Source organism: Onychostoma macrolepis, chromosome 15, assembly GCF_012432095.1.
Source record: "Onychostoma macrolepis isolate SWU-2019 chromosome 15, ASM1243209v1, whole genome shotgun sequence".
Lineage (NCBI taxonomy): Eukaryota > Metazoa > Chordata > Actinopteri > Cypriniformes > Cyprinidae > Onychostoma > Onychostoma macrolepis.
This window is the reverse complement of record NC_081169.1, coordinates 14,031,607-14,049,465: the sequence shown is the minus strand read 5'-3', so window position 1 is coordinate 14,049,465 and position 17,859 is coordinate 14,031,607. Positions and strand designations below refer to the sequence as shown.

Here is a 17,859-nt window from a genome sequence, read left to right as displayed (position 1 = left end):
TTCCCATTTCCGATGGTTAAAAAAAAAAAAAAAAAAAGAAGAGAAGAGAATGAAATATGCAAATCACAGGGGTTAAAGGGTTTTGAAAGACCTTTAATGCACTCAGAATATGCACCAATTGTTAGTGACATTAAAGGTTCAGAAAGAAATGGACCATGATGTTGAATAAACTTGGTGGTGCAGAGCGGTTTCTCTCATCTGCTGGAGCTCAAATCACTCGAAAGTGAATAAAAATGGAATTCCTCTTTATGGTCGATGTTCTAAACACCGGCAGGCAATAAAAGGTTTAAAATGAACAGCCATCAGCTATTAAATATTTCATGCGAACACTCAGGATGGATGGATTTGGGGACTCACGGTTCACATTTTATTTGACATGGAATCAGTTTGCCAAAAAGTATGTTTCTACACCACAGAAGAAACAGAAAATAGACTATCCACTAAAACCTTCAACTAAGTAAAAAAACAACAAAAAACAAAAGTGTAAAAGGCCAGTTACTTCACAATGTAGATGGCGAACAGAAGAAAAAAACAAAGCTCACTGAAAGTGACTAATCTGCAGCATCTGCATTCGAATAGCAAAATGTTTAAATGCGTGGTGTTCTTCACACTTCCAATTTCCCAAGGAAGCGGAGATTGAGAATCTTCAGTTGCTCATCCAGCTCCATTCTAACAATCCCGTCTTCACCATCAATACTGAGCAGGACTCCTGTGGCCTCCCTGTCCTCTCCCAGAATCACCTTCACCTGAGAAACCACATTCACATTTATTCATGTTGGAGAAAAATGTTCCAGATTTCGTTACAACACAAGTGACACATAATAACAGGGTTCTGAAGCTGGATTTGGGACGTCTGATTCAGTGGGAGGAGCAGTGGGCTTATATCAAAGTCATATTCTGTCTCTGCTTTTGCACCTCAGCATGGACTTGATTCAAAAGCGATTTCAGGCAAGTATATGCTTCATTGGCTCTTGCAGCTGTAACTTTCATGATTGTGGTCTTGATGTTCTCTAAAAATTCTAAATTCAGTATTTACCAAGAATTTAAAGGCCTAACAGTTTCTGTATGCATATATGAAATTAGATTGATCAAAAGTTACATGTAGTTATTCTAGCTAGAGCAGTGAATTATTGGTTGTTTTGGTTTACATCTATAGCATGAAAATATATTTTTACTGTAATAAGGACACTTTAAAGTGTATTATATCTGGACTCCATGAGAAGAATTAAACAAGATGATGGTAATGTCATTGCACAGAATTGTCTAAAATGTTAATTATTGCATATTATTTAACTTTTTTTTTTGTTCATTTATAAGCAACACAGTATATACTGGATCATGACATATTTAGTAGATTTTGTAGATTGTAACTAAACATTAATCGACTAAAAATGTATCTACAGAAAGCTTGAAATGCCTACTTTCAAATGAATCAAAACGGTAGATTGGGAAAGTTATAAAAAAAAAATAATAATAATAATATTAATTAAAAAAAAACTCAAGATTATCTAAGGCCTTCCGTATAGAAACTTAAATCACAAAATCAGTCACATTTGGTTACATAAGCCCAGCAGTACCTTGTTGTTTTTGGTTGGCGTAACAGGTTCCAAATGTTCACTTGAAATACTAACGACCTTCTCCGTGTCTTGCAGGAAAACGGAGCACATCCCCCCCTATGTGAAAGAAGAATTTTTCCATGGATGAATCAGAGTGAAATTGTGATGTCTTAACAACAAACTAAAAGGGTATAATTCATCATAAAATCTGTGAATGGTTCGTTCTCCCAACAGGGACAAGCTTTATCCACTGCCAAATCTAAAATCAGCTCCAGGCATGCCAGCACTGCATTTACAATATGCAAATCCAAACTTCACATGCTTCTACTTGCAGATCCTTGCTGAAAGTCTCAGCTAATCTAGATCTACAACATCAGATAAAATCAAAATGTACAACACTCACGGTGACACTCCGGATGACACCGGTCTGATTGATGACGCCTCCATCCAGGAATGTGTCTTTCACACGCACCATGATGTCTGTGGTGACCCAGTCATTGGAGGCCTGGTCGATGTTAGATCCGGGGGTGTGAGGGTTGTAGCCTCCCGGAGATGGAGCTCCAGGAGTCATTGGACTGTACCCTACCGGACTGGGACTCGGACTGGCCTGAAGATCACATGAAGCACAATTCAACTCAATACTGTTTGTGCAGCCAATTATTGTGAAAAAAAGCCTTATTGCTCCAAGCTAGTGATGCACCGAATTAATTTTAGTGTTTTAACTGTTGAAAGACATCAGAAAATCTGCTTGTAAACATGGTATAAACATTACCTGTAACATTACAGGTAAACCTCAGGAAAGACATCCAATGTCCACAGATTGTTAGTTAACATCAAAACTCTAGAGATGAGTATTTTGCTCAATATAATACATTCATTATATTCTTTCTTAAAGGCACAATATGTAAGATTTTCGTAATAAAAGATCCAAAAACTACTTGCACAGTGTGATAACATTATTTGTACTAACGTTATCCCAAAAGTTCCCAAGGATTTATAAATCCAGAGAAATTACAGTATTAAATAATGGCTCGTCCCTGGTCATCGTCACCTATCAATGATGTAATTATCTGCACTATCCTCAGATTCCACTTGTAGAAACTATGGCAACGCACAGACACAAATGCTGCTGTACAGTTAAACTAAATCCTATACGGCTGTTGCGAATAAAATGAAAATAAAAAAAAGTGTTGTCCGCAGCATTAAACTTAGATCTGCTCAATGTTGCGGCATGATTTTTTTAAACGTGTTTTTACAGTGTTGTGCATTATAACCAAATCACACATTCGCTGTTTGAGTGACTGTGGAAGGTACAGGTAATAAAAAAATAAATAAATTCATTACCTCATCCTGAACATTCTCCGTCATAGCGTCATGAAGCTTCGCCTTTGTTATTGTTATTGCAAACCTGCATATTGAGCCTTTAACCGGTTAAGTGATTTCTTCATTATTTAATGCATGTTTGAACAAATCTTTCATAAAGTTATTGCATCCACTATTTAGAGGTTTATTTCTCAGTTATACTACAGTTAACTAAAACAAACTAATGTTGTTTTTTTTAACTTGAGAAAAACATTAACAAATAAAACAGAAAAAATTTCTCATGTTCACTCTAATTAATGGAATAAAGATTATATTATATAGATCACTCTCGTCCTATAGAGATATACAAATAAAAAAAAAAATTACAAAAAAATGTTAGTAAAAATTACATACAACAAAATTACAATTTTTAAACTGGAAAACCTTAAAAAAAAAAAAAGTGATTCAAAATATTTGATAAACGGTTGATATAAAAATTGCCTTATGTTAAATTAGAATGTCTGTATACAACTTATTTACAGTGTAAAAACGTATTTACTTATATTTTTATTTGATAGTTCATTATAAAATACATTTGATTAATTAAATGATTATTATATAAATGTTATTTTCACTGAATGAAAACTTCAATTTCAGGTTTGCTAAAAACATTATTTTGGTGCGTCGCTGCTCAAAGTAGTTGTATTCTTAAGCATATAGTATCAACCAACTACTTGCTTTTTTTGATTTCAGTGGCCAAAACTGTACCTGGTAGGCCATGGGTGACGGGGTGGGGTGGTAACTGGCGGGCGAGTGTGTGTTTTGGTATCCCACTGGGCTTGGGGCCACTTGGTGATAACTCTGTGGGCTGGGGCTGGGCTGGTAGGACCCTTGTGGAGAGGGAGCTGCATACGGGGAGTACTGGTCGGTGTTGTACCTATGGTGAAAAACATACTCAGTTTAAGATGTTCTCAAGCCAGAACAAAAGCATCGAGCATCTGATTGAGCCCTCACATGGCAGGAGTCCCAGGAGTCTGAGGATTGTACTGAGGGTTGACCTGCGGGGAGGGCACTTCTGGGTAGCCAGGAGTCTGAGGGTTGGGCGTACCGCCATAGCCTTGAGGAGACGGCGAGGGCTCGTCGTCATAGGCGAACTCGTATTCGTCATCAGGCCTGAAAACAGAAGGAAAACGAGATGAAGTTGAGGTTTGTGGGATTGTTTGATTGCATGCATGTGCATATTTGTCCTCGCTTTGCTTCTTACTAGGGATGTGCGGGTCTAGTCGACTAAACGGTACAGCTCCTACTAGTCGACACTGAAGACAATAGTCGATTACACGAGAGAGAAAAAAACCATGATGATTTTATCAAATTAACATCATTTTAACGTTACATATAAAACATTTTAAATAAGTTAAAATAAAACTTTTGAAAAAGAACAAATATTTTTAAAAGCGTATCTGAGCAGAAACTACATTTTTAATTCAGACCTTGCATGCGTTTTCTTCATGTCAGTTGCGGCGAGCTCGAAATGACCAGCGAAGAAGCAGCAAGGTGTGAGATTATTTGAATTAGAAGTTAAATGAAAAAGTTGTGTGTAAACTGTGTAATGCCAAACTGGTTCACAATAACTCTACTGGAGCGATGCGTAATCGTATTCAATACAGGCACGTATGCATTTGCTTGGAGGCTAGCCAAAGCCAGCAAATGCCAATCATGTCATAGCCTCTAAACGAAGACCCACTTCGGTGCTGGTGCGGGATTTCCAGGCTTTTTTCGAAACTGTCTGCTTGCTTGTAGTTATCTCTCTGCGTGCTTGTAGTTATCTCTCTGCGTGCTTATCTCTAGTTATCTCTAGTCCCATCTTTACGCCACGTTAGCATGTTAAATTCACTGAACAAATGCGCATGGTCTGAGTAAGTGAAACGAGCATTGTTTTGTTCTTAGACAATATAGCCAACATGAAGTACATTTTTAAAAGCAGTTTTAATGCTATTCCTTGATAAACTTTCCTATTGTTTTTGACTTGTGTTTTAATATGTTGGCTAACGTTATATGAAAATGAAGAATTCTGTCAGTCTATTGATTGATTTTCCATTTCTGCATTGCTCCAGTCGATCTGAATAAATAAGCTATGCACTGGTTTATGTTGAGTGTTTGCATGGCTGTTATACAGACACACTCACAGTTTTTTTCTTTTGCCATTTTTTGAGGGGTTTCTAGCTTTTAGACTAGTCAATTAGTCTGATACAAAACTTCTGTTTAAACGACAGTCAAATTAGTCGCAGCGCACATCCCTACTTCTTACCGTGATGGTGTGTTTGGATTGTTGGGGTCCCAAGCGCCGCTCTGACCTGGCGTTCTGCTCCCATCATGCAGAGGAGTCTGGGAGCCATAGTGAGGAGTACGGCTTCCTGTGAGCAATGAAAGACGGGTTTAAAACAAAACAACAACAAAACCAGTGCGTTGCAAGTTTATAAGAATATATTTCGGCATTTCTTACCATCATGGAGGGGTGTCTGGCTACCATACATGGGGGTACGTGAGCCAGTTCCATAAATGGGTGTCTGGGAGCCGTACATAGGGGTTCGTAAATGGGTGGAAGTCCTTCCTTGTCTTTCTTTGCCGCCACTGATTTAAAGAGAGAAAAACAATTGAGGTGTTAAAGAAAGAAATTCAGAAGAACAAAAGTTATACACTACTATTCAAAAGTCTGGGGTCGCTAAGAAATTAATACTTTTTATTCAGCAAGGATGCAAGGAATTGATAAAAAGTGACAGAACAGCATTTATTTCAAATTAATCTTTTGTAAAATCTTTAATCATCAATTTGTATTCAAAGAATCCGGCAAAAACGTGATGGTTTCCATAAATATTAAGCAGCACACCTGTTTTCAACATTAATAAATGTTTTTTGAGCAGCAAATAAGCACACTAGAGTGATTTCTGAAAGATCATGTGACAGTGAAAACTAATGACTGCTGAAAATTCAGGTTTAGCCATCACATGAAGAAATTATCATTTAAAATATATTACAATAAAAATCTTTAATAATTCCCAATATTACTATTTCTTTTACTGTATCTTTGATCAAATAAATGTAGTCTTGGTGAACATGAGACAAAAAAAAAAAAAGTCGTTTAACATGCAAATATGTTCCAGAATCAACTATCCTTGTGCTTTCAGAGAGCTAAACTGAGCTACAGTTAAAATAAAATAAAAAAATAACATGTCAGATGAACACAAACCAGTCTATAGTGTAATGAGGCAGAACTGTCAAACAGTAGTTGGGAGACTAATAGCTAGGATTCTCACATAAATTCCAACAGGACCAGCCACTTTTATTTACATTTTCTGTGCGAGGAAGATATGTGGTTTAAATGTGTTAAGCGAAGCTGAACGTACTGACTTTTACTGGCAGCTAGAAGTAATGTCATAAAATTAGCTAAAGACTGAATAAACAAATGTAGAAGAAGCAGAGAAAGTCTAAATGTTTATGCACTATAACATACACAGTTGTAAGACGCTGACGGTCCACAGAGATGGTCTGGCAAGTTGAGTGGAGCTCTACCCTTGCGGTTGATTCTGTGGCATCCTTCACCACTCCAATATAGCCTGTGGAAATGTAGAAGGTGTTACGAAACCTGTGGCTTATCAGAATACAAGACAAAGTGAACATCTAAATATTTAACATGTTATAAAATGCAATGAAATTTATTCAACACACTAAACCAAAGCAAAAACTTCACAAAAGGTCGCTCCAAATAATAAAAACATAATTCATTTAACCTTTGTATGGTCCCTGGGATATACGAACAGTCTGCCCAATCAGATCATTGTCTCGTCGCCCACGGCCCCGACCCATGCCACCACCTCCGCCCCTGTGCTGCTGACCTGAAAGGAAGACCAGAAAAGATCTAGATCTAGAAATATAAGTAGTCTTTATATCATTGATATGATTCAAATGATCAAATGGCAACCAGACAGACCAAAACTTAAGTTAAGATATTGGCAGCCAAACACACTAGTGTTTAAATGGATAATTAAATCCTCTTGCAGGGATTGGACCTTTTGATAAAAGCCCAGATCTTCAACCGCTAAGTTACAAAATCCTGCGAGTTACGTGAAATTGCTTACCACCTCCGCCGGGGTGCATTGGGCTGCTGATGCGTGGACTCATAGGTGCAAAGCCTCCCACTGTAAAATTGGTCACATCTCTGGGCTTCGGGGAAAAAAAAGGGGACCGTTTTACAACAGGGAAGTTAGGAAATGTATATGATTTGTCCACAGATGTAGCAGACCAGACCTACCTTTGAGCCGCCTGCCAGAACGAGGTGGCGTGCTTTACAAACAAACATGCCTCCGTTTTCAACCAGCTTCTTGCAGTGAAGAAATGCAAAACCTCTGAAGATGTGGCGAATTTCACCTTCACGGCCCTGACGGATCACATAAAGGAGAATATTAAGTTCCTCCAATGCAGATCTGTTGTATAATGTCAAACATTTATCCCCGGTCAGTTGTAGTTACCGAATGAGGTCCATCAATGACTTTCACAATATCCTTCACATGGATGTTGTTTTGCTCAGAGTCGAGAGCGACAGCAAAGCGGTTGTCCTTCCGTCTATTCACTGCCTGGTGCCGTACAGTCAAAACTTTCCCGTGCATGTTCAGAACCTAAAAACGAGTCAATGTGAAAAAAAATTCAGAGAGCAGACAAAGGGATGTTTTTAAAGAAATTAATACTTTTAGCAATCTAATCCAATCAGCAAGGATAAACTGCACACCAGTTTTCAACATTAATAATAATAATAATAATAATAATAATAAAACAAAATGTTTCTTGAGCACAAGAAAAAGATTTCTGAAATATTATGGGACACTGAAAACTGAAGTAATGGCTGCTGAAAATTCAGCTTTGACATCACAGAAATAAATTATATTTTAAAGTATATAAAAAACAAAACAGTTCTTTTAAATTGATCAAAAATAAAGTAAAACAGTAATATGGCAAAATATTGTTACAAAGAAATGCAGCCTAGTTGAGACTTGAGGCATAAGAGACTTGTTTCAGAAACATCTTACCAACCCTAAACTTCAGAACAGTACTGTGTCAAAGTTAAGTTATTTATCTGGATACACTACAAGAATTATTACAGAATGGGTAAAAAAAAATAGCAATAAATTCATAAATATATATTGTTTTAGTTTTAAAAGAAGTATTCAGAAATATGTTGCTTTAAATAAAAATGTAAAGTTTTTTTTTTTCATGCGGAGACCAGTGAAATATCTGGCAGCTCAAGTAGAAACATGAACCACCAACTCAACCCTTTGTGATATTGCAATCACCTTCCTGCTGATGACAATGTTATTGAAATGCAAGCCTAGGGGCTGTACTTGCATGACTACAGCCGCTCTGGGGTTTTGCCAAGATTCTCACAGAGTGAACTCAGTGGCCTTGAAAGGACAACGGTGAAAAGTGTACTACTGTTATGAAGAAACATATCCAGCAAGTGTGTACTACTGAATTTAGCTTGAACTCGTCTCTTTCTCTTGAATTTTACCTGGAAGGTCTCTCTTTCCAGCCTGACAATGACACCTACAGTTTGGGGGTCTAATTGTACCAGCTCTCCCCACTCATGCTGGCCTCCTGCATCCACACCTGAGGCGGTCTCAGAGCACAGCTGCAGGTCCCGGGGCAAGACTTTCAACTGGAACAAAAAGAGACAGAGAACACACAACATTAACTGCTGTATATTGTGCGTTTATATTACTATATAGTTTCCTAGTGAAACCTACCTCATGCATGGTGAGATCAGAGAACAAAATGACAAAGTTCTCCTCCACACGAACTATAAGGCCTGTATCACCTTCAAAACGTCCTGCAATAACCTTCACGTGGTCGCCCATACGGAAGTACTTCCTCAACTCATGAGCTGGAAACTCAAGAGGGTCCTAAACAAAGACAAGATAGTGAGGCAATAATCATGGTGTAAAAGAGACACATCACGGAGAACAGGATTTTAAGGATATTTGAACTCTCGCAAAGCTTTTGAATTCCATTTAGTGGCACAGAATTTACACACTTTTTTTTTTTTTTTTTACCGAAACCTAATTAGCGCTGCCAAGAGACAATGATTTGCATACTAGTACAGTATTGACGCAGCAACTCGCGCTGATTTATTCACCTTGAGATCTTCATGCTTGGGCATAATGGTGATCTTGTTGCCATCCACACTCAGGATTTTACCCTGAAGGTTGATCAGCTCCCCCTCACACACTTCCACATTATCTCCTGCCTGGAGATTGTGCTCACGCTCCTTACCTGTATTAATAAAATCTTTGTGATTAACTTTGCAAAAATGCATGCATGGAAGGATTGGTCTATACATCGGTACAAAAAAAATGTTCTACTGTCTAGATGATGTATTAACCTGTTGTCTCTGTGACTACTTCAAGGTCAATCCCCTCTGGCTGGTCCTCAAACTTCTCCAGCTCTGATAGTGTGGGTTTGACCCCTTCAGTGATCTATGCAAAAAGATGCACGGGTTAAACCAGTAAACAAATAAGGAACAATTAGACAGACGCCAAGAACTAGAATGAGTGTGAGGGTTCTTACCACAGCTGACATGGCAAAGCTTTTGAACAGGAAGCCTTTGCGGCTGTATCGGTTGCCTTCAAATATCATGAAGTCACCATCATGGCTGACCTCCCCACCAAGTGACCTGTAGAGCAGAGCACACGTATCAGTGCAGCTGTCATATTTCAGTAGGTATTGATTACGAGTGACTCAAAATCAAAGTGCTCCTTTACCTGATCTTTTCAGCATCAAAAAGCCTCTGAGCGGGCCTCTTAAACTTCTTTCTCTTTGCAAACCAGTCTTTCTGTACGATGAAAGAGAAAGCCAGGGTCACATCACTAAAAGGTCACATAGCATATATACACTACCATCCAGGTTTAGGGTCAGTAATTTTTTTTTAAATGTTTTAAAAGCAGCCTCTTATGATCACAAAAGCCACATTCATCCCATTAAAGGTAAAGGCAGTAATTCTGTGAAAGGTTTTTTTTTTTTTTTTAACTTAAAATCACTTTTGCATTACTTCAGTCTTTAGCATCACATGATATTTTAGAAGTCACTCTAATATTCTAATTTGTTGCTCAGGTAACTTTTTTATTATTATGAATGGTAAAAACTTTTTCTTTGTATTTTTAGTGGAAACTGGAAAACCTTTTTTTCAGGATTTTTCGATGAATAGAAAGTTCAGCATTTATTAAAACAAATCTTCTGTAACATCTTAACTGCACTTTTGATCAATTTAATTCATCCTTGCTGAATAAATGCAAGCTATAACTTTCTCGCAAAAAAAAAAAAAAAAAAAGTACTGACTCCAAACTTTTGAACAGTAGCGTAAATATATCATGAAAAAAATATATGGTCATTATGATGTAACCTACCATACTCATCCTCGCTTTGATGCGATCTAGATCAATACGAGGAATCATTTTCAGGGAGATCGTATTCTGGCTCGGTTCAACATAGTCCACCTAAACAAGGAAAATAAATACATACATCAAATGTTTTCATGCCACAGATGTAGAGCTGTAACGAATGACAAATTGAATAACGTAATTCAAAACACAACATCTAGCACCTTATTTAGGAGACGTTTTCTTTATGACCATATAGCCAAGTCTTCTGTTGTACCCACCTGGGCAATGTCATCTTTATAAAGGCCTCTCTTAAGACGAACCCAAGACTTGGGTTTAAGGTTAGTCACTTCCTTAACCACCTTCAGCACATCTGTCATCTCTTTAATGGGCACCATCTGCTGGTTCCAGAAGCCCATACGCAGGTTTCCAACACCCTCAATGGCGGACTTGACATGGGTCTGCTTGTACGCCTCCACATAGATATAACCTTTGACGTGCTCAGGGGCCACCACTGATTTGATTTGAAGCGGCTGTGAAGAAACAAACCACAGTATAATGGTACCACACACCTGCAAGCAAACATTACGCACTGTACTTTATTTCTTCTCTCTTGGCTTACAGTTTGATATCAAAAAATAAAACAGACTTTGAGAAGTTTTACGCAAAGCGCCCAAGATAATGTTCACACAGTTCTGTGCCTTACATAAGGACTGTCAATAGAACTAATCTAGCACCATTACAGGTATTAATCAACCATGGCGCTAACACTAGCTGTAACAAAACAAACAGACAGACAGAGGAACTGTGGAAATCCTACCGTGTCGGTGCACTGATAAGCAATAAATTTCCGCATCAAGGCAATGGCAGTTGCTCTCTCCTCTCCGATCTACAGAGAAACAGAAGAATTAAACCCTGCACATACAGCAGCCTCATCACAACACCCATAGGCCACATGTTAAGATAGTACTAACCTTACACTTAACGGTCCACAAATTAGGATCCCTGCAAGAGAAAAATCTCTTAACACAAGCCCAGTGTTTTTTTCAGAAATACTTAATTTAGTATGTTTAACCATCAAGCAATTATTCTTTTTTTCATACTTGACCCCAGGAAGCAACTGCTGCTGGGTGATGTCATCAGAAAGATCCTCAGAGCCGCCATAGAAACTGAAGTAAACCGCAGAAAAAGAATATTTAGAGGTTAACGCAGCAAAACCAACATTCCTTTCATTTCAACACATGCACGTGCTGAATTGAGTCACAAACTTCGTAAAAGTAGCATGCACTTTGAATACAGGTGAACTCTGTTGACTTACTGCTCTCCACCTGAGGACTTGGCATATTTTCTCATGTAATACTCCCCCAGAGCTTCCTCACGTGAATCCCTATAGAGAAAAACAGGTATTAAAATGACTTCTAGTTCAGATTCAGCCATGTGAAAGTGTGTGCAGTGTAGCTGTCTCACCTCCAGAGATTCTGCAACCTCCTTGAACCAGAGTGATCCTCATCCAAAACTACATGGTCAATGTTGGACACTAACAGATGAAAACAGAATAAACAATTATATACAAAAAAAAATACATTGTGGCTAGAACAGAAAACTAAAAAAAAAAAAAAAGTCAGCAGCTACGTTTACATGCAGCGTTAATAATCCGTTAATAATATGACTAATAACTGATCGCTCAAGCAGAATGATCTGATGAATTTCGATCCAGTGGTGCAGATCTTAATCCATTAAATGTCATCTAAACTTTTGATTCTTTGTAAACAATTATTTATTACCCATTATCTTCTATATATATATGATGTGCAATTAAATGTAATAAAATATTGTTCAAATGTTTGAGGTCCGTAAGATTTTTTTCAAGTTCTTTAAAGAAGTCTCATGCTCACCAAGGCTGCATTCATTCAAACAAAAATATAGTAAAAACAATATTATGAAACATTACTACAACTTATAATTTTCTATTTTTCTATATTTTACAATGCAGTTTATTTCTGTGATGCAAAGCTGAATTGGTAGTGTACATTCAGACGGTCTAAAAGCAGTGCATGTAAACAGTCACTGAACACATGGTTGAATATCCATGCACACCAGAAGATTTAAGCACATACCTTCGGCCTCTTCTGCTCAAATCCAGAGTTGAGGGAGGAAGAGAGGAACATGAGCCATATTACAAAGTCATGTGCACACAGCATTTTCAGGCAAGGGCATAGACAGGACCAGGTAAACAAAAATAAAAAGGGAAATTACAAATGATGGGCAGGCTTACACATGTGGTATATTTTAAAGATGGAAACTACGTGATGATGTCATGTCACTGTTAGCTGATGTAATACAATAAACACACTCGAATACTATCAAAACAAGGAATTGGGTTTTGTTTTTTGTTCAAAGGAGCATTTTCAGGCAAATGACCATATTTGGTTCCCTTTCAGAACTCAGTCAGTCCCCTCCATACAGTCCCCTGTTCAATGGATGGTGCATTTTAAAAGTACAGCTTTTATTAACTTTGAGTTAGACCTTTCTCAACATATATTGATGACGCAAATAATAAAAAAGTGTAGTGTATCGCTAAATGTATTTGCCATCCATGCTCCTTCTTTAGAAATTTAAGCAAATTAGCCAAACAAGTCCGTGTAAAGTGATATTAAAATATGTGTTCTGAGTTTGTCACACAAGAGAAAAATGTGTTAACCACCCAGCCAAATTTGAATGATAAACCCCCCCGCCCCCCGCCAAGTAACTAAAATAAGTTATCAAAATCTTGGAAAAATAAGCAGGAATCTCTGCTCTCAAACGCTGTGGGAAAGCGCCCAAATACTGCTACAACCTTAACGGATGTTACTGATGCTACCTCTATTAGTTTAATTGGATTTATACAGCCATACATGTTTGAGCCTGCAAGTTCATTAATTGTAGACGCGTGTTAGCGCTGCAGTGAGTTGAAACCTTCTCGTCTGGTCTTCAACATGCAACGGCAAACACCAAGAGAGCACAAGCTCCGGTGCGCCTTGAAAGAAGAGAAAGTGGTACAGCTCGCGTTTCCGTGCGTTTTTAGATGCGAATTGTGAACGCTCCATGTTTTTAAATTGTATGAATTCTGCCACATATTGATGTCTCTGGGCTAAGACCCAGGTATCCATTCACCCTAGAACTGTCCCTGCCTAGAATCTGTAGATCTAACATCACAGACATTAAAAAAGACAAACTAAGAACTTGACCGCTCAACAACATTATAGTGTTAGGGGCGGGGCCACGCTCGGTGGCTCCATTGCGTCATTGAGCCACCGTTTTAGCCCCGCCCAATAAATCCTCAACACAGAATTGGTGAAAAACTGTTTAACGGTTTAACTCCACAATTCAGTACTACATAGTTCAGAGTCTTTGTAATGTGTTTCAGCAATACATTTCTAACATTTGTAATGTGTTTAGAAACAATTCTCAGAATTCTCTTTACACGGACTTTAAACATCACAAACAAATGTTAGAGGGGTGCAGATCATGGGTATGGATTTTAACGAATGAGAAATGATTTGAGAATCAGTTCAATTAGACAAAAAAAACAGAGCAGAGAAATCTGGAGTTGGTTTACCGTTAACTGAAGGAGGCATGCATAAGAAATAAAGAATTAATGAGCGCAAGAAATACATTCAAATAACTGGCATTATTTTATACAAATTTAACATACAGTCTGTTGTTGGTATTTCATTTAAAAAAAGCCTCCATTTCATAGTTATGGATATGACAAAGCATATAAACATACAACAAATACTAGTCACATAATATCAAAAGAAATCTTAACTCCACGTACCAGAGCTTAAAGTATGCATACAGGGGACATCATTACATATAATACAAACATTAAATATATAACAACTTATATTTTTTTTTTTTATAAATGTAACTTCAACAAAACATTCACAATTCATTTGAAATAATAATTTCTTACCTTTTTCTAAGATGTCTTCAGCACCATCCTCCCATGGATCTTCATCTTCATACTCATCATCAACATCTAGTCAAAGATAGAATAAAATACACATAGCTTTTCAAATGACATCTATGCAAAATATGTTGTTTAATCTAAGAAATGTGTGTTGGTAAGGGAATTTCTAACCGGCTTCATCCAAGATGAAGCCCCCATGCCGAGGTTTTTTCCTGGGCCGGTCATCATCCTCTTCTTCCTCTTCATCATACTCCTCCTCATCCTCCAAATCTTCTCCCTCCTCCTCAGCCTCCTTGTCACTGCCAGCTACACTCCCCTGTTCCTCATCCTTAAAGAAATGTGTTGAGTATGAGTTATGAACTATTTCAGATAAACATATACATACATACACACACACATATATATATATAGTATCTCACAGAAGTGAGTACACCCCTCACATTTTTGTAAATATTTTATTATATCTTTTCATGTGACAACACTGAAGAAATGACACTTTGCTACAATGTAGTGAGTATACAGCTTGTATAACAGTGTAAATTTGCTGTCCCCTCAAAATAACTCAACTCACAGCCATTAATGTCTAAAACGCTGGCCACAAAAGTGAGTACACCCCTAAGTGAAAATGTCCCAAATTGGGCCCAAAGTGTCAATATTTTGTGTGGCCACCATTATTTTCCAGCACTGCCTTAACCCTCTTGGGCATGGAGTTCACCAGAGCTTCACAAGATGCCACTGGAGTCCTCTTCCACTCCTCCATGACGACATCATGAAGCTAGTGGATGTTAGAGACTTTGCGCTCCTCCACCTTCTGTTTGAGGATGCCCCACAGATGCTCAATAGGGTTTAGGTCTGGAGACATGCTTGGCCAGTCCATCACCTTTACCCTCAGCTTCTTTAGCAAGGCAGTGGTCGTCTTGGAGGTGTATTTGGGTTCGTTATCATGTTGGAATACTGCCCTGCGACCCAGTCTCCGAAGGGAGGGGATCATGCTCTGCTTCAGTATGTCACAGTACATGTTGGCATTCATGGTTCCCTCAATGAACTGTAACTCCCCAGTGCCAGCAGCACTCATGCAGCCCCAGACCATGACACTCCCACCATCATGCTTGACAGTAGGCAACAACACACTTGTCTTTGTACTCCTCACCTGGTTGCCGCCACACACGCTTAACACCATCTGAACCAAATAAGTTTATCTTGGTCTCATCAGACGACAGGACATGGTTCCAGTAATCCATGTCCTTAGTCTGCTTGTCTTCAGCAAACTGTTTGTGGGCTTTCTTGTGCATCATTTTTAGAAGAGGCTTCCTTCTGGGATAACAGCCATGCAGACCAATTTGCAGTCACTCTTTTGTGTGTTAAACACAATCTACTATATATAGATAACTTCATTTTAATTAAAAATAACAAATGGAAAAATATATAATCATAATCTATGACAAAAATACTATTATAAACTAGGTTAGTGGATAATTTAGCAGCAAATGATACTCCAGAAAAATCATGGGTGCACAATAATTTTATAAAACCTAATGAAACATTTTTATTTACAAATAAAAGTGAATAAGTGTAGGACTAAATCTGGTAAAACAGTAAACATTGCTCTTTGTATTATTGTAAAACACATTCATGAAAAAACAAGCAAATACATTTAATTTTATAGTATATATTTATATATAAAAGACATTTCTTTTAAATCTATAGCACAGTAATGAAGGTAGTAACATATGATAGATAGGACAGAACAAGAAAGACCATTACTAATCTTTCAATGCGCAAAATAATTATAATACGAAAGGCTCATACGTCTATTTCCCAAACACAACCTCTGGATACAACACTGAGCACGTACACTCAACTTCTTTGTTCGACCATGGCGAGGCCTGCTCTGAGTGGAACCTGTCCTGTTAAACCGCTGTATGGTCTTGGCCACCATGCTGCAGCTCAGTTTCAGGGTCTTGGCAATCTTCTTATAGCCTACGCCATCTTTATGTAGAGCAACAATTCTTTTTTTCAGATCCTCAGAGTTCTTTGCCATGAGGTGCCATGTTGAACTTCCAGTTACCAGTATGAGAGAGTGAGAGCAATAACACCAAATTGAACACACCTGCTCCCCATTCACACCTGAGACCTTGCAACACTAATGAGTCACATGACACCGGGGAGAGAAAATGGCTAATTGGGCCCAATTTGGACATTTTTACTTAGGGGTGTACTCACTTTTGTGGCCAGCGGTTTAGACATTAATGGCTGTGTGTTGAGTTATTTTGAGGGGACAGCAAATTTACACTGTTATACAAGCTGTACACTCACTACTTTACATTGTAGCAAAGTGTCATTTCTTCAGTGTTGTCACATGAAAAGATATAATAAAATATTTACAAAAATGTGAGGGGTGTACTCACTTCTGTGAGATACAGTAACATGGTTTTAGCTAGCATAAAAAGGAGGAGCTGGTTGTCTCACCTCGTTCTCCTCCACCTCCTCAGCCTCGCTGCTCCTCTCGCTCTGATTATCAGAGAAATCACTGTCATCGCTGTCAGACATCTCTTTGTTTTCTTCTATCCGTATAAACCAGACGGCAACCCTACCGAACAAACCACATCAAATACATGTAAAAAGCTAAGAAATAGTAAACAATTACAAACAGATGCAAGATTCGTCTATAAACATAACAGTTTACATGTTATTAGACTGAAACCAGCCATTTGACCAGACAGAAAATGAGACACGGCGAATGATGCTAGTCATAACGCGATTTGATTAAACAGTAACGTTACACAGTATTTCTTTACTTGCGAATGCGTAATACGACTTACGTGTTTAAAACTACAGGTAAACAGCAACAGGCAATCTAGTTTGTTCTTGTTGTCTTGGGTTTTAAGTGTTTAGGGTGATGTGCTTTGGCTAATGCTGCTAAATCCCATTAGCACACGAGCTAGCTAGCATACATCTTATTACACAAATAACTCGTCGCTTAATTACCACGGTCACATCTTAGTTTATTACGAAAATACCACACCGTTAAATGTGTCTTAAATTTACCGTTAAAGAGCGGATTAAACAGACTTCTTACCTTTAAACAGCTGTCTGGTTTCGCTTCAATCAGGCAGCGAAGGCCAATGTTGTTTTCTTTCCTTAAACTTCCGTAAGCAATAAGCAGAGCAAGAGCTGCAGAGCGCCATCTAGTGCTTTGGAGGACAACCGTGTTGTTTCACACAAAGGTGTGTGTGTGTGTGTGTGTGTGTGTGTGTGGTGTAAGTATTTAATAGTTGCTGATTAACTATCAGTATGTTTTTATCTCAAAGGTTTTCCACAGTAATGGCTACAAAACTAAACGCGTACTCTCACGTGCATATCAGCGCTATAATCTGTGATGCACCCTCTCTGACAAACTACAGGAAATAATACTTTTAATAATAATAATACTCTTAAACTCATCGATAACAATAAGAATAACAAGTTTCTTCAGGCTTATGGTGATATTTCTTTCCTCTTGTTCTTTGTTTTTTGCAATAAAAAAGCCTATGAATACAGAAGATTTTTACTTCCCCATACAATTCACTCCCACATGAAAAATACTATAGTAATTCATAGTAAATACTATAGTGTTTTTGAACCA

General features: G+C 37.9%; 1 protein-coding gene across 2 annotated transcripts; it reads right to left on the bottom strand.

Moving 5' to 3' along the window:
• Positions 1–72: 72 nt before the first annotated feature.
• On the bottom strand, positions 73–17,469 carry supt5h (SPT5 homolog, DSIF elongation factor subunit). Of its 2 annotated transcripts, none has more exons than XM_058799667.1 (30): positions 17,314–17,469; positions 16,704–16,824; positions 14,406–14,562; positions 14,238–14,303; positions 12,400–12,411; positions 11,750–11,819; positions 11,601–11,669; positions 11,386–11,451; positions 11,257–11,287; positions 11,103–11,171; positions 10,564–10,815; positions 10,310–10,399; positions 9,668–9,738; positions 9,474–9,579; positions 9,289–9,382; positions 9,043–9,179; positions 8,654–8,809; positions 8,419–8,565; positions 7,385–7,531; positions 7,168–7,293; positions 6,995–7,079; positions 6,647–6,751; positions 6,370–6,472; positions 5,362–5,489; positions 5,167–5,272; positions 3,873–4,031; positions 3,627–3,795; positions 1,960–2,163; positions 1,578–1,673; positions 73–746 (listed from the first exon to the last, which is right to left on the bottom strand). In XM_058799667.1, the coding sequence occupies exons 2-30, from the start codon at positions 16,782–16,784 to the stop codon at positions 606–608; spliced, it is 3,243 nt and encodes a 1,080-aa protein (XP_058655650.1). In that variant the 5' UTR covers positions 16,785–16,824; positions 17,314–17,469; the 3' UTR covers positions 73–605. The 2 variants fall into 2 exon arrangements, with proteins under 2 accessions (XP_058655650.1, XP_058655651.1); XM_058799668.1 differs by lacking the exon at positions 17,314–17,469 and adding an exon at positions 17,057–17,259.
• Between the last annotated feature and the right edge of the window lie 390 nt (positions 17,470–17,859).